Consider the following 22639-nt stretch of genomic DNA (forward strand, 5'->3'; position numbering starts at 1 on the left):
AGGATGACAGCGACAGAACAAAAACACAGATAATAAAAGAATAAAAAATAGAATAAGTAAGGAATAACAATATACAAATTGACAATTGTATGTGCATGTATATCACACTAGACAGTTTTGTATGTACAGGTATATTATGTGCAAATTTGAAGTGTAGACTAAGTATGTGTGTTAGATAAATAAGTCTGTGAGTGTATAAATAGTGTTGTGTGTTCCACAGTTATTGTCAAGTGTTCATGAGATGGATTGCCTGAGGGAAGAAACTGTTCCTCTTTCTCCCCTTTCTGGTGCTCAGAGCTCTGTAGCGTCGAACAGATGGCAGCAGTTCAAAGAGGAGGTGTGCTGGATGTGAGGGGTCCAGAGTGATTTTGCTAGTCCTTTTGCTCATTTGTGATTAGTACAGTTCTTGAATAGGAGGGAGGGTTGTACCAATTATTTGCTCAGCAGTCCGGACTACCCTCTGTAGTCTTCTGAGGTCAGATTTGGTAGCTGAGCTGAACCAGACAGTTATAGAAGTGCAGAGGATGGATTCAATGATGGCAGAGTAGAACTGTTTCAGCACCTCCTGTGGCAAGTTGTACTTCCTCAGCTGGCGAAGGTTGTTGAGACTGCACCAGACAGCCAGCTCTTTAACCTCCTGTCTGTAAGCAGACTTGTCACCGTCCTGAATGAGGCCAATGAGTGTGGTGTCGTCTGCAAACTTCAGGAGCTTGACAGAAGGGTATTTAGATGTGCAGTCGTTGGTGTACTGGGAGAACAGCAGTGGGGAGAGAACGCAGCCCTGGGGAACTCCAGTGCTAATCACACGGGTGCTGGATGTGTATTTTCCCACCCTAACCTTCCTCAACACTGGAAGTTCCTGAGGTTTGCTTTCGGGGGCGAAGCATACCAATATCGAGTTCTTCCCTTTGACCTATCACTCTCAACCCGCACTTTCACGAAGTGTGTGGATGCTGCTCTGGCTCTTCTGTGACTCCAGAGCATCCGCATTCTCAATTATATCAACGATTGGTTAATATTAGCTCAATCAGAGCAGATGGTGGCTCGGCATCAAGATGTTGTCCTCGCCCATATGAGAGAGCTGGGGTTAAGACTAAACATCAAGAAAAGTGTGCTTTCTCCACTACAGAGAACCACTCATTTAGGTGTGTTGTGGGATTCAACCACGTTGCAGGCACGTTTGTCTCCTGCTCGTATCGAATCAATCCTCACGACAGTCAAAAGAGTAAGAGAAGATCAGTCACTCACTGTCAAACTGTTTCAAAGGCTGTTGGGTCTGATGGCAGCGGCGTCCAACGTGATACCTTCTGGCCTGCTGTACATGAGACCCTTGCAGTGGTGGCTCAGAACCAAGGGATTTTCCCCGAGGGGGAATCCGCTTCGCATGATCAAGGTCACGTGGCGATGCTTATGTGCCTTGGATATGTGGAAGAAACGTTGGTTCCTAGCTCAAGGCCCGATGTTAGGGGCTCCTTGTTGTCTTGTAACACTAATGACAGATGCCTCTCTCAAGGGTTGGGGGGGTGGTCATGAGTGCCTGCTCTGCCCAGGGTCTGTGGGAAGGCCATCATCTCACGTGGCACATAAACTGCCTGGAGATGCTGGATGGCCAGGATCCAGGATGCCATGGTGCAGACGTGGCCAAGGCTTCATCTGTACACTTTTCCCCCAATCGTTCTGCTCCTGGGAGTTCTGGAGAGAGTACACTGGGACTGGGTCCGTCTGCTGCTAGTAGCCCCATTCTGGCTGGCCCGAGTATGGTTCTCGGACCTGGTGTCCCTCCTCAACAGCTCTCCACTGGAGATTCTGATCAGGGGGGACCTCCTCTCTCAGGCAGGGGGCACCATTCTTTACCCCCGTCCGGAGTTGTGGAAGATGTGGGCATGACACCTGAGGGGGCACAGCTCCTAGCATCTGGTCTCTCAACTGAGGTTGTCAAGACCCAGTCAACTGCCCAGTTGGTACAGTTCTGGAGTTTTTGCAGGAGTGATTCTCTGCAGGGTTATCTCCCTCCACTTTGAAGGTATATGTGGCGGCCTTAGTTGCTTACCACACCCTTCTGGGTGGTCAATCATTGGGAAGACACCCACTTGTCACTCGTTTCCTCCATGGCTCCCTGAGGCTGAGGCCAGTACAGTGCACTAAGGTACCCTCATGGGACCTGGCTGTGGTTCTGGAGGGCTTGTGCATTGCCCCCTTTGAACCCATAGAAGAAGTTCCAGTCAAGTTCCTCATGCTCAAGACTGTTTTTCTCCTCACTATTTCCTCACTTAAAGGATCAGGGATCCCCAGGTACTTTCTATTTTGTGCCTGGAATTTGCATTCCTTTACCCGAGGGTCGGGTATGTCCCTAAGGTGCACACTTCTTCACCAGGGCCCATAGTACTTCAGGCATTCTGTCCTCCTCCGTTCCAGGAAGTAGGCCAAGAAAGGCTTAATCTGCTCTGTCCAGTTCGAGCACTGGATGCCTACACACACAGAGCTGCCCCATGGCATAAGGCAGATCAGCTGTTTGTTTGTTTTGGTCCACCAAAGAAAGGATCTCCGGCGACCAAGCAGACTATGAGTAGGTGGGTGGTCGAGGCCATCTCACTGGCCTATGAGTACTCTGGCCTCCCACCCCCTATGGGGGACAGAGCGCACTCGACCAGGAGTGTGGCAGCCTCCAAGGCTTTCAACTTGGGTGTAGCCTTGCAGGACATTTGTGCTGCAGCGGGCTGGTCCTCTCCGCACACCTTTGTCTGCTTCTATAAACCTAGACCTGGCATCTACCCCAGGGTCCCAAGTTCTCTCTTCGTGATGTGCTCAAGAAATACACACACAGGCAGGGACTTGCTCATATGGCGCAGTGGGTATTCTCGTTTCCAAAGCGTTTTCTCGACGCACCTCGAGTTCCTGAAGGGGAACGTCTCCAGGTTACGTATGTAAGCATGGTTCCCCGAGGGAACCAGACGCTGTGTCTCTTTGCCATACTCCCTGCATTCCTGCAGGCGCTACTTCATCGAAGCTAACTTGCACGTCTGTCGGATGCGCTTATACTTAAACTTCCTGGTTGCTCACGTCATCCCGCTTGTTACGTCCCGCTGCTCCATTGGGCTGTTTTACACGTACTTCAGAATGCAGTCACGCAGGGGCATTCCCAAAGTGTTTTCTCGACACAGCGTCTCATTCCCTCGGGGAACCATGGTTACATACATAACCTGGAGACGTTTTTCATTGTTGTAAGTTAGATGAGTCCTGGTAGGAATGCACTTATCTTCACAGAAACTGATATATGATGATACAGTCTCTGTGAGCCCGTCCAGATCGGTGGCAGCAGCTTCGAAAACACTCCGATCAGTGAGGTCAAAACAAGCTTGTAAATCCTGCTCTGCTTCATTAGTGCATCTTTTTACAGTCCTTAATACAGGTTTAGCTGATTTCAGTTTCTGCCTGTAGGTCGGTACAATATAAACCAAACAGTGATCAGAGTGTCCTAAAGCTGCCCATGGAACAGAGTGATATGCATCCTTTATTGTGGTGTAACAGTGATCCAATATATTACTGTCTCTGGTGGGACATGTGATGTGCTTTCTGTATTTTGTCAGTTTGCAGGAAAGATTTGGTCTCTGGTGGGACCCAAAAATGATTAAAACAGAGTCCGGGTGTTGTTGTTCTGTCTCTGTGATCTGATCAGCGAGTTTCAGAAAAGCTGAGCTCATGTGCGCTTGCGGAGGAATGTAAACAGTAACCAGAATGAACGAGTGAAACTCCCACGGCAAATAGAACGGCTTGCAGTTTATGAAGAGCGCTTCTAGATCTGAACAGCACATATTCTTTAACACTGTTACATCTGTACTCCACCTTTCGTTGATGTAAAAGCATGTTTTGCAGCCGCGCAATTTCCCCATTGATTCAGCCTCGCAAGTCCACTCTGAACAGCTGAAAGCCCCACAGATGGAGCGCGCTGTCTGGAATGGCGTCATTTAGCCAATCCTTATTTGTCTGGGAGAGCAGAAAGAGTTTGTCTGTTTTGTTGGGTAGAGAGCGGAGGTTCGCCAGATGGATGCTAGGCAATGACGTTCAAAATAGGTGCTTCCTGAGCTTCAAAAGCGTGCTGGCTTTCTTCCCCGTCTGCGCGTCCTGAAGCACGTGATCAGCGCAGCTGCTCCGCCAACTACTATGTCCAGTAAAACATCAGAATAGTCGAAAACCATAATATATCGGGTGATGTGTAGTGCCGAATGTCCAGCAATTTGTCTCTGGTGAAACTGATTGCAGGACAAACTAACAAAAACACAAAAACAACTGCAGAGCATGCCACGGAGGCCGCCATCAGCATCGGTGCCATAAGACAGTGTTTTAGTGATTGAACTTGGTTTACCAATCAAATGCATTCATTCTATATTTTACTTTTGAACTACCTGTGCACGTAGGCTATCTCCTATCAGGTAATCGCTGCGTCTAATATCTGCGTTGTCCTGATTTCAGTTTTTTCTTGTGTTATCTTGATTTTGTCATGATAAGAACAATCTTCGATAAGTAAAAATGTCAACTATTCTAAAAAAAAGAAAATAATAGTGAGAGAGGGGAAAACATGAGTTAGTCACTAAAATCCACAGTTTATTTTACTAAAACTGCATGATGGAGTGGGAGTTGTGAAACAGCAAATGGACCGGACATATGGAGCAGATAAAAACAGCATCATTGTCCCCACCGATTTTAGGTTAAATTATTAACTTGATGGATGTATAGACTATTGCTTTTTTTGAGTTTGAACAAACTCTATAAGCCTAGTATATTCGCTTATGGGTTGAGAAATTATTTTTGCGTGTCATTATGTAAGCTTTTCATTTAAACACATTTTAACCATTGTAGTTTAAAGACTTATATAATTGTTCAGGGACATTAAGCAGTGGGGTAAAATTCATTTTGGCAAATGCACGTGTTAGGTTTCAGGTGCGCACCTGCTCGTACAGGGCCTGACTAAACTAAGAGTTATTTTTCACGCCTTGTGTTTAAACGTTCAAATACACATAGTTATGTCTCCTCGTCAACACAGTTATTTGTGTCTTAAATGAATGTTAATAGTTAAAGATGCATGTGCACTAGTCAGCTATATGTAATCCTGGCATTATATGATGAGATTTTTAAAGGAATATTCACCAAAAAAATGTAAATACTTTCATCATTTACTCAGTTTCAAGTTGTTCTGAACCTGTATGAATTTCTTTGTTCTCCTCAACTTAAAAGAAGATATTTTAAAGAATATTCGTAATCACCAGAAAGTTTCTGGTCCCTGTTGACTCATTTATTATTATTATCTTTTTTCAGACGATGGAAGTCATGGGGGCACAGAAACTGTTTGGTTAGGGTATTGTTCCAAATATATACTTTTGCATTCAACAGCAGAAGGAAACTCATACAGGTTTAGAAGAACAACATAACTTTAAAGGGGTCATATGATGCTCTTTCAAAGATCATTATTTTGTTTATTTGGTGTAATAGAATATGTTGACATGCTTTATTGTTAAAAAAAAAACATTATTTTTTCAAATAATGTACATAATTGTAGGTCCTCTATGTTAGTTTTACCATCAGTTCAAGTCTGAATAGGGAACATAGACGTGTGACAGACACAGTCATGATGCTCATATGTGTTTGCAGTACACAAGCCATGGTTGACGGTTAAGACAGCTGACTCCACTGTGTGACCCTGTCTCTCTCTCTCTCACACACATGCATGCGTGCACGCACACACAGATGCGCAAAACTCCGCATTTGAACAGTAAATAGCAAATACTTTAATAACACAACATACTTACAGTAGCTGATTCAGAAGCGACAGATTGTCCTAGCAAAGTCAGAATTACATCCTCGTTCGTCCATAAAATGTGTTGCTGTTCTGTTGTAAGTAATCTTAAAGATTCCTAAATGCATCTACTTTCGGAAGGCCAAATAAAGTGCTTTTGCTTTCGCCTAGATACAAACATCTCCCTGACATGGCTGCTTCAACACTAACTGCAGTTACTGAAACCATGCCTTCTTTCTTTGCGTGAACATTTGGGCTTCATTATGCAAATATTTCCACATAGTGATGTAGAGATGTGGGGAGTTTTTGAATCAGCCGTTTTACGGGGGCGTGCAGAGACTTAACTTTGATAAAGAATATCTCTTTGGATTTGAGACTTTAGTCTTTGCAACTTTACAGATCTTCTTCATGCACCAAAAGCTTGTAACACTCCAAAGAGAAAGAACATTTTTTAAATCGCATCATATGACCCCTTTAATTTTTGGGTGAACTATTCCTCCAAAGCAGCATAATATAGCTGTTGTTGCCATTTGTGTAAATGATGTAAATGATGTAAATTAAACATTAGAAAGAAAATCACTCACTGTCCTTGACCGAATCGCTTTTGTAAAATAAATAAGAATGTATATTGAATTTATACAGTGAAGATTATTCAGTCTATTTGTAGTCTAGTCTATTTAATACTTCTTATTCAGTGCTGTAAGTGTTTGTAGGTTGATTTCTTTGTTCTGTTGTAATTTATGATTGTTTACTTGTCTTCAGTTAGTTTGTTTTTAAATAGGTTAGAATTTTTTTTTTTTTTTTTTTATATTGGAATTGGTAACAAGAATTACGAAATTGCAATGCATCAAAAAAATTTATTGGATAAAAATCCTATTTTAAACTATATATCATTATTGTGATGGGGGCCATGCAGTTAGTCATAGCCACGGGGCCCAGCCAGGTCTTAATGCGGCCCTGCCAGTCTGTGCTATTTCTTTTCAGAAGTTATGACAGATAAAAATGTCTTTGTGCTTGTTTAAACTAGAGTTGGGGGTATCTTAAACCCCTTGCAGAAATATGCTTGTCAATGCCGGTATCAATTGTTGTTGACAACTCCAGTCTCTTCAGACCAATGCAAATAAAATGGCATATGGCTAGAAGACAATGCAATTTCACTCTGGTAGGTGGCAATTATGGAAAAGCAGAAATGCAGCAGTATGCCAAGACAGTGGTATAATATGTTAACTGCTTATCAAGATGCTGATATGCCCTATTAGTATTGTTTTTGTTTTTATTTTCTTTTTTTATTAATATTCTTATGTTTGCTTCAGTATTTTATATGCTATGACTGATATTTGACATAATTGCCTTGTGTCTTCAGTATTCAGAATGTTGCAATAAAAACAAACACACTTTATATTTCTGACATCTGCTTGTCACAGCGAAGTCTTAACATTTACACATTTTCAAACAGCCGTTCAGATTTTTTTCACCTCTTTGTAGAAAATCTGTCACATTGATGGCATTCAAAAGTTCTTGTCAGTCTGAACAGATGGATTAACTGCCATCATTTAAATAAAATGTTTATCGCACCAAATTTTCACACCAAACAGCCATCTTGGTTTGAATATGCCCTCATAAATAGGGATTGTTTTTAGTGTGGTGTAGAATTTTGTCCAAATATTTATATGAAGGCCTGAACTACAAAGAGTATGTGTGCAAATAAAATAAGACCTGTTGGATGATTTACTCAGAGATTGAGAGTAGGAGAATCTCTGTTTAATGTTGTCTCATGATTTCCGCTACTGAACAGAGGGGAAACATGATATTAACAGCCTGAACTGCTCTAGAAATGAGCATTAATTTAGTACATAACATTTCTGTTTGTTTCATGGTGAGAACAACTTGTACAGAATCAGATCCGACTTTTATGTTTTTTAGTGTCACTTACTGTGATACTCTGACACTCATATCACACTACAAGATGAGTGTGAGTCGTCCTCTTTTCTCAAATCTTCTCTGCCATCCTCCTTCTCTTGCTGTTTCTGTATATATTTCTCTGTTCTCTTGAATACATAGACAAGGTTATGATTACAATAATGGAGCAAATGAGTGTTTCACATTTAAAATATAGAGGAACAGATTAAATGCAGTGTAGTGCAGATGCTGTATCAAATTCGTCATGGGCACCAGATATAAAACATCTTAAACAGCATTAAAATTTCAGAGCCTCAACCCACATACTAATATACATATCTGAATAGAAATAACTAATCCTCACCAATGCTAAACAGACATTCAGAATGTATGTAAATGTTTGGCTAAGAAAATATCCTCACTATATAGTAAAACCAATTTGTAATGGCATTTGAAATAGTCTTTACTACTTGAAAGGTTCATTAATCATATTTTGAGTCATATTCATGAATCAGGTTTAATGAAATCAATAGGTTTGTGTGAGGGTTAGGGTATAGGGTGTAGTAAATTTCATTATGCTAGAATGAATAGATTCTAAGGTCTGTGTGTGCAAGAATGAAGAAATAAAGAAAGTGTCTGTTTTTATTTTTAAAATATATTACTAAGAATTAATTTGAAATGGAAAATTGCTATGATAAATATCTGAGATTTAATCCATGCTAATTTCTTTTTCTCAGCAGACATTTCTAGGCTTGGTTCCCCTGATTTTAGCGGCATAAAAAACTTCAGCATCTTCCTGTTGGACCATGTGTCTGGGATGCTCTACCTTGGTGCACGAGATGCAGTCATCGCTGTGGATACTGCTAATTTATCAAAGAGGAAGATGGTGAGCTCTCTTTTTTCTTGTAGTGAATGTTCCACTTTTCTTAATTGTCTATCTTTTTTATTTATATACTGTAGAAACACTTTATGGTGACATTTGTTAACATAGGTAATGCATTAATGATGTAAGGTCCACTGCCTGGTTGGTCTTGTGCCCTTGTTTTGTCTATTCCTTGTAGTTCCATGTTATTGTCTTGCTCCTTGTTTTAGTAATCTGTTTGTTCTTGCTTTTTGCTTTTACTTATAATATTTATTTATTTATTTTTAGTCCTGATTCTTGGTGTTGTTTGATATTCTTTAAGTTGGTTAAATTGGTAATTATTTCTTACTTATTTTGTTACTTTACTCTTAGTTCTTTGGTTTATTTTTTTCCCCCTTGTCTTGGGTTTAATTTGTGTTCTGGAGCTTTGTCCTGTCTAGTCTTGTGTCAGAGTTTCTGACCTGTTCCTGTTTGTCCTGCCACTGGTTCTTCCTGCCTGGCACTTGGTCTGCTTCAGAGTTGGCGGTCTACAAGTATCTGAGCTCTGCTCTATGGTGCCTTGTGTGGTCTTCTCCATCAGCCTGGTCTTACTGCCCCCTCTGTTGCATAGTATTCTGCCAATTGATGTCTGAGGCTGTCCCAGTGGCCTTCCCTAGCGGTTTCTGTTTACTGTGTTCCTGTTGTGGTATCGCTTGTGCACTTCACTACCCTCTTGTATCAGTCTGTTTTGTCAATAAACCCTTGTTATCTCACACTGCAATTGGTTCCTCCTTCCAGATCCCCTGACAATCCAGTGCTGGCTGAAGGTTTCTTGTGTGTTCAGTCTTTTCAGCACACAAAGTTATTCTATTTTAAGTTCGATTCTAATCTGACTCCATTTTATGAACTCGAATTTAGATTGTCATACAAATTGGTTGCTTGACCATTTCTAATTATTATTATTCTGACATCTGATTATTCGATTTATTCTCTAATATTATTGTACTCGTTCATTCAGGTGCTCATGTCGCTGTAAGATACTGCTTCGGCCTTAGTGTATTTTATGGTCACATTCTCGTCAGTCTTGGTTATTAGACAGAGGTAATTGGCTAATACTTTAGACAGCTGCTCCTATGCTTGCTCATTCTAAAAGTACTTTTAATTAGCCCCTTAGATTTGTACACACTTGAATAAAGCAACATTATTTCTAGTCAGTAGGGTTGGGTATCGAAAACCGGTTCCATTTTAGAACCGGTTTAAAATTTCCAAGAACCGGGTATTCGATAAGACACGTGCATTTTGATTTGATTAAAACCGATTAAGTGCAGGAACAGAAAGAATTTGCGCCCGGTTTGTGTCCGTTCTCGGACCGTTCCATGTATTTCCACCGTAGGAAAGGTTGTTCCGAGCCGAAACTGGCTTCTTTCATATATGTCGACCAATATACAGAAAACTACATCAGTATATCGTCATAAACACAGCCGTTTTTGTCTTATGTGAATGTAAACAGATGAGAAAGAAAACACACATGTACAGTATTTTTGATTAAAGAGACAACTGCCTAATAAATGCATTGCCTGTCATTAATGTTAATCAAAGAACAAAAGAAAATAATTCACTGATCTTGACTGAACATATTTAATATCTTTAATTGATTAATCTATAATTTATTTATAAAAAGAAAACTATGCAGTGTTTTTAAACTTTTAATTACAGTTTCTGTACCTGAAATTGCTTAGTTGTATTTATTTATGATATTGCTAATTGATTTGTTTGTTCATATCTTATTATTGACTGTTTACTTGTCTTTAACACTTTAATATTTGAAATTTATATTAATCTAGTTGTTTTTGGTATGTTTTTTTTTTTTTTAAGCACAGGCAAAATTCCTCTTGCAGTGTTTTTTAGGCTGCTAATTTTTGCTCATGTTATTCAGCTGCAACAGAATGCTTTGTAAAAAGACAGAATACATGTTTGACATCTAAATGTTTGACTTATTTTTATTTTTTTTTTGTATTGGATTTTTTATCTTATTGGAATCGAAACTAGGAATCGATAAGAACCGGAATCGATAAGCATTATCGGAATCGGAATCGATAAAATTCAAACTATACCCAACTCTACTAGTCAGAGATCACGACCACTACTATAGATATAAGTTGACCAGTATTACTTTCCCTGATAGTAGTTTTGGTTTGGTCCTGCCATGGTTTCCCCATGATTTCAACAGGAATCTACACATTATACATGCAACAGGACACTTTACTCAGCACCTACAGAACCAATGCAAATAACCGCTTGTTAACTATTTAGATGCGCTTCTAGGCTTTGACCCCTTTTATTTAAGGTGATGTGATTCTTTGATGGTTCTTAACAGGTTGTGATTAGCTGATGAGTAAATACTACTATTACTCTCTACTCTCTTGCGCACGAGCACTAACTCTCTCTACAGTGTGCTCTCTCTCTCTCTCTCTCTCTCTCTCTCACTCTCTCACTCTCTATCCATGCTTTCCTTGCGTTGGCATCTATTTTTAATGTGTGTATGTTTGTGTCTAGTCAGATGTTGCATGTTCCCCTGTAGTGGAGTTTAATAAACATCAATATGTATCACACTTGGTTGTCTGTGTTTGCTGCTCACAGGACGAGGTCACGTTAATGTTCCGGTTTTGTTACATGCTCTGGGAGCAATGTATTAGTAGTAAAATTATTTTTCATGGCCAGAGAAATAATTTTACTTCGAGTCAATAGATGATTAACACTGTCCATCCTGCGGACGAACAAATTATTTTATTGTACTATTAATGCTATAATGCTACAAGTAATTCCTGAAGATGAATATAATTAATAGTAACCCGTTATGATTAATTATGTTCATCTCACTTTGAGCTTAATTTACTATAGATTGGTGGAGAATTTAGAGCAACATTTAAAACCTAGTTCTGTGAGTAGACTCGGTAACTGTGGTGTGTTTCTTATGTGTGTTCAATCAAACCAAGACTACTATCCAACCGCGGGTTTTTGTGAATGAATGTGTAGGCTATACACGCCGACGTTCCGAGCCTTAATAGTTCTCGAGTTCCTCACTCTGAAACCAGCCACTGTTAATGACTTAAGTTAACTGCAGTTTGTAAAATTTGACCCTATAAAATGGCTAAATCTTTTATAGTCTCATTGCAATTTTAACCGCCCTAAATTGAGAAACCCTCTTTTAGCGCAAAGAAGATAGCGAGCAATGTTCCTCGCTTATCTTAAAATTAAGGCCTTATGTTATGTATGGGAGTTTTTAAAATCTCGATCAAAATTGTTGCAACAATCACATAAGTCCCATATATCTGGTGAAGAAATCCAAGATATACGTATATCCACGTATAAATAGTTTTATACTAAAGTTATCTGATCTTGGGTGAAGAATCCCCACTTTCAGTGTTGAACAGCATAAGCCCCATATTTGACTAGATCGGCAGCACATATAGAGTTTTAGATTAAATCTGTTGGATGTTGGGTGAAGAAATCCCCATTTTAGCCTTAAATGTGTAAGTCTTCTTTGATGAAGAATTCTTAGATTAGTGGCACAAATTAATCTGTGGGGTGAAGAATTCCCACTTGCAGTGATATTAAAACTGGGTGACGAAGAAACCTTGTTACAGGATATTTAGTTTAAATGGTGATTTGAGTGATGGTCCTCATCTCCCTGAGTTAAGGTTTTCTTGTAACCATTGCGTATCATTGTAGTTATTGAAGTGATGCAATTGAATAGCATAATTCTAGCCTAGCTAACTAGTAACTTGCCATTGTCTGTAAAGTCAATGCGCTGTTTTGATTTGTGTATTAAGTTATATGTGATACGTCATAACTGACGGCGCATGAGTTTCTCAAGCAGGTTTACAGCAGTGCAAGTTCTGCTCCTCTTGCACATGTTGTAAGCCTGCATTGGTCTCTTAGCAACATCTGATCCCGGAAGTTGAGAGCAGCCTCTTCTGGTTCAATCTGATAACAGCAGACCCACAGACCCTTGTGTAAACAAACAACTGTGTATAGCTAAAGCTAACTCTTTAACAGCCGAACAGGCATAAGCTAACTAAGCCCTTTACCTCAACTGTTAGCTTTAAGCATCTGACTTACTGACACTGTGTGAGTGCAAGGTGTGAACCACTCCTCTCTCTCTCTCTGTCTCTCTCTCTCTCCCCCTCTCACTCTAGGCTTCACTTCCTGTCTGTGCTATCACCTTCTGTTTAGATTCAGGTTGGCCCCTCCTCACATACGTTGGTTCTATTTGTGTTATTTTTATTTTGACTTTATTCTACCTCTCTATGATTTCATTTCATTCATTTACTTTTTAGCTTGAATGTACAGATTCAGCTAAGTTGAGATTCAATTAAATCAATTTGTTTATTTGTATTATTCCTTTTAGTTTCCTAAAGCTATTAGGACATTTTCATTGTACCTGTACTTTTACCTCATTTTAGTTATTTGACCATCACCATCTTTCCTCTCGGTATAGGTTAGATCAGTTCTAGCAACTGTTGTCCCCTTAATGAGCTGTACAGGTTTTAGTAGCCTAATTCCTGTCTCTTCTATTACCCTCCTTACACCAGGCCCCTGAGTAGACTAGAAACATTTCCTATTGTTTCTGTTTATTACCTTAAGGTGTTTGATGTTTCCCTGCTAGTGCAGCTAAAAGTCTCCCTAGGTTTATGATCCTGCTGTGTCACTTTAACAAGTGACAACTGCTTAATCATATCTCCTAGCTTACACTAAATAAGGAAAGCCCTTCCTTCTCCCTCTGTCTCTTCCTGATTTTATTTCAGTTTGTTTATTGAATACCTTCATAGTGACCAAACCTGTCTGAACCATAAGAAAATACTTGGTAATATTGTTGATAAACAGAATAGTCTAAGTCATTAACCCTCTGGAGTCTAAGGGTATTTTTGGGGCCTGGAGAAGTTTTGTCATGCCCTGACATTTGTGCTTTTTTTCAGTTTCTTATAAATATCTAAATGGCTAAAGTCTAATCTCACTGTAATCAGCACAAACTAGGCTATAATAATATGTGAGCAGCATGTATGTACATGATTGTGTTTTTTTGAGAAAAAAAAATGTTATGCGTGGTTAGTGAAAAACTAAAAAATGTTAAATCACTTGAAAAAGGCAATAAAACACATATAGAAAATTGGTTCCCAGGAATTTTGAGAACTGGAGCTTGTAGCCTAGATTTTTTTTTTTTTCTAAATGATGTGAAAATCATCTTGTTTACTCACTTACAGAAAAACAATATATTGATTTAAATTTTCTAAGACACTTTTTGTTGGTAAAAGTCATATGCGAGTAGGCGTCAACTATCATGAATTCACACCTGAGAAGACAAAGGCCTGCATAATGAGCTGCATAATGAGCCATTCAGTCAGCTGTGTCACTGAGAGGGATGAGTTACAAGAAAGAATGTGAGGACTAAATAGATGAATAGATAAATTTTATGTTTGTAGTTTATTTAGAATATTTTTTATTATCCCACAACATAATTTAATATTCACTTGTGAGTGCAGTTAAACAGTTTATTAGGAAAAATCAAAGCTGACTTTCAAACTGAATTTTTTGCATCATTACTCCAGTCACAAAATCCTTCAGAAATCCTTTTAACAATCTTATTTTCTACAAAAAAACATTTATTGTTTATTATTATCATTATTATTATTATTATTATTATATTATTAATGTTGAAAAGAGCTGAGAATATTTTTTTTTTAGGTTTTTTAGGGGGGGATAAATTGAAAGAACAGCAATGATTGTTACATTTGTTACAGTTACATTTATTGTTACATTTATCTTATTTACATCAAGCTTTTGAATGGTATAGTAGTGTATATTGTTATTGAAACTTCATAATATTTCACTTGATTATACATTTAGTCAGGAATTATAGTTTGGAAAAAGTCTTTGGAAAAAGTCTAAGTAGTAAAATTTTTACACGTTATGTGAAAACTAGTACAAGTATATAAATAAATAGAAAGAGACTTACTCATGTTTATGAACTCTGCTGAATAAAGTGCTTCATTCTTTTTTTCTGAGGAAATCCAAATCTCAAATCCTCAACCACATCACATCTTTTTGGGGTGATTTATGTCTTATTCCTCTCATCGCGAAGCAAACAGTAAAATAATAAAAACTTGAAGAACAGTCTCGCTGCGTTGTCTTCTGTTGTGTGGGCGTATTCAAAAGCCGCGCGCTTCAGTGAAACATTTGAATCTCAGAAGCGCGCTCGGCGCGGGGGCGTGGTCGCATTAGAAGATAATGAAGGGAGACGTGAAAAACGGACATCGCGTTGTTTTTTCATATGGATTACTTTATCACAGAATATTTGTTTTCAGCAGCACTTGTTTAGTTTAAAAGTAGACATGTCAGGCTTTCTATAGATATCTCTCTCATGTCTCTTTCGTTGAGTATTCACTGAGTTACAGTTCATTTTAATGACGCATTTGTATCTGAAGATCAGCGCAGACAAAGGCTGCAGACAGCACTCCTTGTTTGTTATCTTTATTTTATAAGTGCACAAAGTTTTGTTGTTATTATGTCTGTATACAAAAAAAAGTAGACCCTTTACAGATTCGATTGATGTATTGCACTTATCTGTACGATCAAAACTGAAAGTGTAATTTAAGTTTTTTTCGGGGTTATCAGGAGAAAATACCCCAAAACGCGTATACGCGTTAATCGACTCCAGAGGGTTAAACCCCCTAGGTTATCTCCCATCAACAGTGTTACTCATAGTTTTCAGGTGCTCACTCACACTATTAATTATCCAGTCCCCGCCTTATCAGCCATGATATCTAAGCATTTAGTGTGCATCACTAACTGATCACACCAGTTAACCATGCAACACATAGCCCAAACATGTTAGCTCACTAAATCCATACAGACTTGTGTTGGCTTTTCTGTGCTTTTCCCTCTCCACCTGTGTTACGACTGTGTCCAGATCATCCAGCTCTGCCACCCACCTGATCAGCCAGCAACCTGACTATGTGCTGCAACAGATGCCCCCCCCCCCCCCCCGGTCCGGGACCATGCCTGATCTACGGCACCTGAGCGAAACGGCTGGACGACAACCTGAACTGACAGACAGACCATGATCAAACCAAGGCTACAGCCACAGAGAGCCAACCAGGATCATCGGTGCTCTCGCCCACAGCTGCATCATCCAGTTAAAGCAGAGTGGAAGACACCTTGCCCACAGGGAGGACCGGGAGCATGCGCAGAACTGCCAGACCAGCTGTGCTAGCAAGTGACAGCGGATGAAGAGGACAAGGAGCTACAGGAGGAAGTGGAAAGCTTCAGGAGGCCTCTACAAAACCCGCACAGACACTGAGCACAGAGAGCAGCTGGAATATAAGCCAGAGAGGCTCCAACAGGCTGAAGCTCTCTTAAGTAATGGCCCAGGCGAATCAAAACAACGCCTGTGAATGCCACCTGCAAGCAGCCCGAGCTGAAACCCAATTCCTTGCTCAGCAATGAGACAACCCCAAACACCAATCGGGTAAAGTCAGACAAAGCCAAGGTGACCTCAATGTCACAAATAAACTGAAATATGCTTGCAGACCACAAGGGGTCGGGCAGGGTCCCTTCCAGAGAATCACTGCAGACACACGCACCGTGTGGCCCCACAGACCCCAACAAACTGGCCAGAGACATTACAACTGTCAACCTAAATACTACAGAAGGCCACAACACTTGCCTACTTGCAAAACAGGGACTTTTATGCTTGAACTCTGCAAATGTGACCACACAAGACAGACTATCTGCTTAGGATCACCCCCAGCCTTGAGGCACACAACATCCTGTACCAGCAGACTGAAACTGTAAAAGCGGATTACAAAAACTACAACTACGAGTCTACTACAACAATGAGTCTACGGCAGATGACAGAACAGGCCACAAGGGAGGAAGGCTTCAACTCCAGAACCTTCCCTCCTCCCGAAATCCACAGTACATTGGCCTACAGAGAACACAGCGCTGCCTCCATAGAGACTGTTAAAATCCTGCCTGTCTCTGCACAGTACCCAGAACTGACTCTGGAGAGCACATGGGCCAGCATGAAAAGATCCTGAGGACATTAAAGAAACTGATCCTGAGAGTGGCCTCACCAGCAGGACAAACAGAATATTTATCAGACTAGCAGACTTCTTTTAACTATGAGCGGCATGAGAAACCAACAACCTACCAGAATGCCCTCCTACTAAGAGAAATGCCAAGATCTCGGCCAACAGTATCTCACCACAGAGACATCCATTCTAAAGCCAGACGGTTATGGCACCCAGACAGCACATCAGCAGACGGCTGACCACCCACGACAGGCCAAAATACACACACGGCAAACTCCCCTGCACCTGACCATCAGCTCCATGAGACTGTACACCCCATGTACACAACACAAATGGAAACATGCCCTCTTTTCACCAACATAGACCTGCTGTATTGGTTTGAGCCCCAATGGACTTTAAGCATGCATAGAATTGGGCTCAAGTGTGGGAACGTTCACCTTTCCAGCCAGCCAGCTCGTCTGAAGTGCACTGCTTGGTCACAAAGATCAGGCCTGACATCTCAACTGGTCACGAGAAACCCAGTCTCAAGGTCAGACCAGCCCACAACCCAGATCTTTGCTAACCAGCCACTGACCACAGAACCAGCCATTCCATCACCAACTAATGGCATCACTGAGCCACTTCAACTGATGGCTGCACATCCAGGATGATCCAACACCTTTCAGCGTACCGGCCACCACACAAACCCGGTACCAGGACTCCAGAGGAATCCAATTAAAAAGGGGGGCAACCAGGAGACAGCATGTTGGAAAACAAGGCGAGACGTGAAGTAAACCCAACTTTTATGTCACTTCTAACTCTTTGATACACCCCCACGCTGAAGCTCAGAAATAGAACTGAACTCTCAAGGCCCAAAAGGGTGCACTGAACATGCAGTCATACATGCATACCACCTTCTCATTGATAAAGAGCTGCTGGGTCACATTGACCCTTGGCTGAACTTGAGACAGCCGAAACTCCAGGCTGAAGTGCAAAACCCCTGCCACTTCAGCCAGACATGTCACCCAGACAGATGGTCAGGTCACCGAGGTCCCGGGAAAATCTCACAGCCAGCCATTAGAATATGGCATTAAGCCTCACACTCTTCAAAGCACACACCAAGCACACACCAGATCTGCCTTCGCAAGCGCAAGTGCATGAGCTTCCCTATGAGGTCTTGTTGTCAACCATGATGACTGCCAAGGTCACACGTGCGTTTTAAACCTGAAGTAAAATAACCAAAGCTCAACCTGCTACTTCCTGGTTCTCGCAGACCTCGCAACCCCCTGGGGAAGCCCTGTCAAGTGCGAGATCTTCCTGCCAGACCATATGAGACATTTACTCTGGTGAATATATGAGACTGCAGTTCCAATATACAGAAAGGGGTCGCTGTTCAGCTCAACAGACAGCATGGCCAAACCGTCAACCACACACCTTCATGGGAATGGAGGGAACCTGGCCCCAATTTGAGCCACACCCCCTTTTCTGAAGAGACATCCTGCACCTGCTGACAACTGCCAGTGCCAAAGGTACTCTTCACAAGAGGCAATGATGCATAGCTAATGCTAACTATGTGAACTGACTCAAGACCATGTAACATCAAACTCAAATGGCATCTGTACTCTACGCCAGGCCTGATTTACCCGCATCCCAAGGAGTTTCATCTGACAGCTGGATTCACCAACTACTGCCTTAGTGCTGGTCTACACCAACAACATGGCCAGAACTAAAGGGGGGTGCCCACTTCAGCAGAACACTACTCCCACCAGAGCACAAACTAACTACTCAAATGGCAAAAAGAGCCTGCTTTGCACTTCCTGAACCATCCAGTGATTCGCCAGTCACAACAGAACACGGAAAGTGATCACAGAGATGTGCCGCCAAACTTTAATGGCCCTCAACGGCCAACGCATCCGTACAGAGGACCAATGCCCCCCCAAAGCCACATGGATGCAATGTTGAGGCACGGTGTGCCCAGAGCAGGTGTTTGTGGGTTAACAGCAAACCTCTTGCCCACAGCAACACTGCAAGCTTGACTTCCTGTCATCAAAGTACAAGTGACAGACAACCTGATCACCCTTCAAATCGCATTGACTCACAAGAAGTGCATCAGATAACTCCTGATTTACACAGACTCAAATGATGCCAAGCTCAGCTTCAAACACTACCTCATTGGCTAGGAAAAAGATGAGATTGCCACAATGAACAAGAAGCCAGTCAAGCATCAACACCTGTCCCAGGTGTGCAACAACATCACAAGTAAGCATGAGCTGATCATCCACTTGAAGGTCAAAGAACACTCAAACCAGCCGAGTCCTGACAGGCCCTTGCCAAAACAGGTGCATTGCATGGTGAGCTATGGTCTCAACCAAGATCCACCCACCTTCCCATGACATGACAGCCATAACCCGCAGGAGACCAACTTTCACCTCCATGGTACCCACCTTGCAGCCCTGATTCCTGAAACCCAAAAATTTCTTAGTATTTCTGCATTTCTGTTTCCACTTATGTTATGTCACTTCTATTTATTTTTATTATTTTTTTGGGGGGGGGGTAATTCATTAAAATAAGGTATGTGGTTAAGACAAGTTCAAGATATTTTCACATTTTATTCTATGATATGCATTAATAACATTAAATGGCAAAACAGGAAAACTACTTAATCCAATTACTAGTTTACTTTTTTTACTCAAGCTGTATTTTATTGGGTTTATTCTCTCGCTCTTGCAAACTAACTCAAGCCTTCCAGTCTGTAGATTTTAAATACAGACCAAAAGAGTTGTCAAAAGCTTAATGGCAGTGATATAATTGTCAACCATTTTATAGTTTGTTTTAAAGCCTAACTTTAGCTTTTTACTTCTGTTGATTGTATTTATGTTTCAAAGTGAACAGATGTCGGGTTCAAAAATACATAATCTCTGCAGAACTCTATTAATTTACATATATTAATCCTAACTAATGTGTTTCTAAAATTTTAAGTTATAATATAAAAATATACATTAACATTACTTGTATTATGAACAAAAGTAAATTAATACATTTATAAATCTATTCATTGTTAGCTCATGATGCCTATAATGTTTCCATATTTTAACCTTATTGCCAAGTGTTACCATTTACGCTAATTGTAGAGGACATCAGAGGCAACTGACCCTTCGTTTAAACCCCCCAACCCCTTTAGTTATTTTTGCTACATCCGACAAAGCCATGGCACTCTCACTACACATGCTCATGAAGAATTGACACTAACACTGACAATACACTAAGTCTCGCATAGCCAGACCTTCAGACTGAAGGTCTGGAATTCATGGCAGCTTACATTGGTCAAGGTTCACCCATGAGGCCGTTTGACTGACATGTCAAACAGCCAATCACAGTTTGTTTTGTTTAGCATCACGTTTCGGGGCGTGGAATTGTCGCCACAATAACAGACTGGTGTGTAAAACACGTATTTGAAAGATATGCACCGAACTTTAAATATTTCACACACTTTTGAAACTCCATTGTTCATTTGATACTGATAAGCGCTCGTCGTCACAGTTGTAAACATTATAACAGACTGGTGTGTAAAACTCTCGGACATATTTGAAAGATTCTATGCAGCGAACTTTAAATATTTCACATACTTTTGAAACTCCAGTGTTTAGTTGATACTGATAAGCGCTCGTCATCACAGTTGTAAACATTATGGCTTTCTTCTTTAGTGAGGGGGTTTGGCGCCACGGCATCTTTGTTTCCAGGCAGAACGTTAAAGAATGTGACACGCACGTCCTCCCGGAAATCCTGTAGAAATTCAACCAATCCAATGACGACTTTGACACTCCTGAAGCGTTTCCACTTTTTTGTCCCATATGCATCGTTTAGACGTTTAGATGTTTCAACTGCGGAAATACTTAAATACACACCATTTATCAAGTTCAAGTCCACCAACGTTAATCTAGTCTCCTGTCTGGTTTCTTTGTCGGACAAAATGGCAGATTTAGCTTTATAATTGGTCAGATCACCTGTCAATCAAGCTCCCGGCAAAGGGTGTGTTGTGTTTGTTTCACTGTCATAATGAAAGATTTAATTAAAGTGGAAAGCTATGAAATCAGCTAAATCATTACATAAAATGCTTTGTGCCATATAATAACATCCAAACTGCACACCAACAACACACTCACATACAGTCATCATAACAGACAGTCAAACACGTTTCAATACACTGCTTCTCATCAAGCTAAACTAGATGATCTGATCTCTGGCTGCTAGTGCAGCTCTCTAACCAAATTAACCCTCCCAACCACCCCTCCCATTTCCCCCAGTAGCCACCTCTCACTGTCTCCTGTGATCAGAGTTAAAATTCATCACACACTGTAATGTGGCTTCACATCCATTTACCCTCAAGCAAACGTGGAGTGTGTCTGAGCCCAGGATATGCTTGCAACGAACCTCCATCTTCACTGTTCATAGTTTGGGAAGCAAAATTACTTAGTGAAGTGTCATGTAATATTAGATATTAAGATTAAGGAGAGCTACTGTGAGAGCTACGGTGAGATCATTGCACTGATATCATGATAACTAATTTTCTGTACTTAAATGTACAGTCTTGTCCCTAGCCAAAGTGTTTCTTAAATTTTTTGGGTTAGAATTTCTCTGTAAAATGTTTTGTAGCCCATTAAGAACATACACACATTATTTTAACCTAATTTTTATGTAAAGAATAATGTACAGACCACCAGTCAGTAAAATAAAAACCAAACAATTTACTAATAAAAGATGATCAGGTCTTGTATAATCCTAAATGGGTGTAATTTTCCAAATAAATAAAATCAATAAATGTACAAGAAATATTGATTTGGTCAAAAATTATTTGATTATGTGAATAGAAAGACCACAGGGTGCTGCAACAGATGTGGAAATACCAGTGTAGAATCTCACTATACAATTTTTTTTACACAGCTCTCTGACAGTTATTTTTGTATAGTGATTGTATTTATCTTTATGAACTGAATATTTTACTGTTTTCGCTGACAACCAGTTGCCATGTAATCTGAAAATTCTTCATGAATGTAAAAGATTTCTGCACACAGATTTTGCTACAGGTTCTAGCTGGTCACAAAAATACCACGTTGACTAACAGAAAGTGGCTTGGTTTTGAAAGTGACTTCTGGGTGAGCCATGATTAGGTTTGACAATGAACAATTAACCTTTTTAACTGCAAAATTTTGCCCAAATTTCACAAATGTGACTGCAACTTATAACAGTGGCTCTCAACCTTTTTGACTTGAATGCCTGCTGTAATCTAACACAATATTTGAATGAAAAAAAAAGAAATGCCAGTTTACATCTTCGTTTTTAGCATTTTAATTAAAATAATTTTAAAATATTTATAATAATTTAATAATTTAAATATGTTTAAATTATCCTGCAGCCCTGTTAAAAAACACTGGTATATACTGTAAGACTATACTATATTCTCTTGAAGCCATGTTATAGCTTTATCTAAGGAACATGCTGAAATTTGAGTCATCATTTATTGAGAATTCATACTCATGTCACGTTTTTTTTGTGAGAACTGCCCCTTAAAATCTGTTGTTTAATGTTGTATAAATGACCACAAAATGTTACTTTCAGATTCTGCCTGAATGTATTAATATATTTGATCACTAAATAAGTAAATAAGATTTACAGGTACTGAATACATTTTAATGTGTTATAACCCTCTGTATTTAACTGGTCAAACATGTTTTACATATTAATGGCTGACATGGTTTCATTTTAACCAGCTAAAAATCTGAAGTACTGATCTCTCTCTCTCTCTCTCGCTCTCTCTTTCTCTCGCTCTCTCTCTCTCTCTCTCTCTCTCTCTCTCTCTCAATATTTATGTAGATTGAGTGGAGTGTTCCAGAAGAAAAGAGGAAATCTTGTGTTGCTAAGGGGAAAACAGAGGTAAAGTCATATGGTGTATGGTGTGTGTGCTTGAGGTGGGGGGATGTAAAGAGCTCAATAGCAAGTGAGCAAGTGAAACAAAAAATATGAATCTTTTTGAATGCG

At 40.2% G+C, this 22639-nt stretch overlaps 1 protein-coding gene across 1 annotated transcript in view; it reads left to right on the forward strand.

The window, feature by feature from the left end:
- Nucleotides 1-22639, forward strand: part of LOC122145793 (semaphorin-5B-like) — a 124243-nt gene that overhangs the window by 96395 nt on the left and 5209 nt on the right. The window contains exons 2-3 of the mRNA XM_042761386.1: nucleotides 8431-8576; nucleotides 22475-22534. Coding sequence (XP_042617320.1) covers nucleotides 8431-8576; nucleotides 22475-22534 — 206 coding nt within the window. The remainder of the gene's footprint in view (nucleotides 1-8430; nucleotides 8577-22474; nucleotides 22535-22639) is intronic.

This window comes from Cyprinus carpio, chromosome A7, assembly GCF_018340385.1.
Source record: "Cyprinus carpio isolate SPL01 chromosome A7, ASM1834038v1, whole genome shotgun sequence".
Classification (NCBI taxonomy): Eukaryota; Metazoa; Chordata; class Actinopteri; order Cypriniformes; family Cyprinidae; genus Cyprinus; species Cyprinus carpio.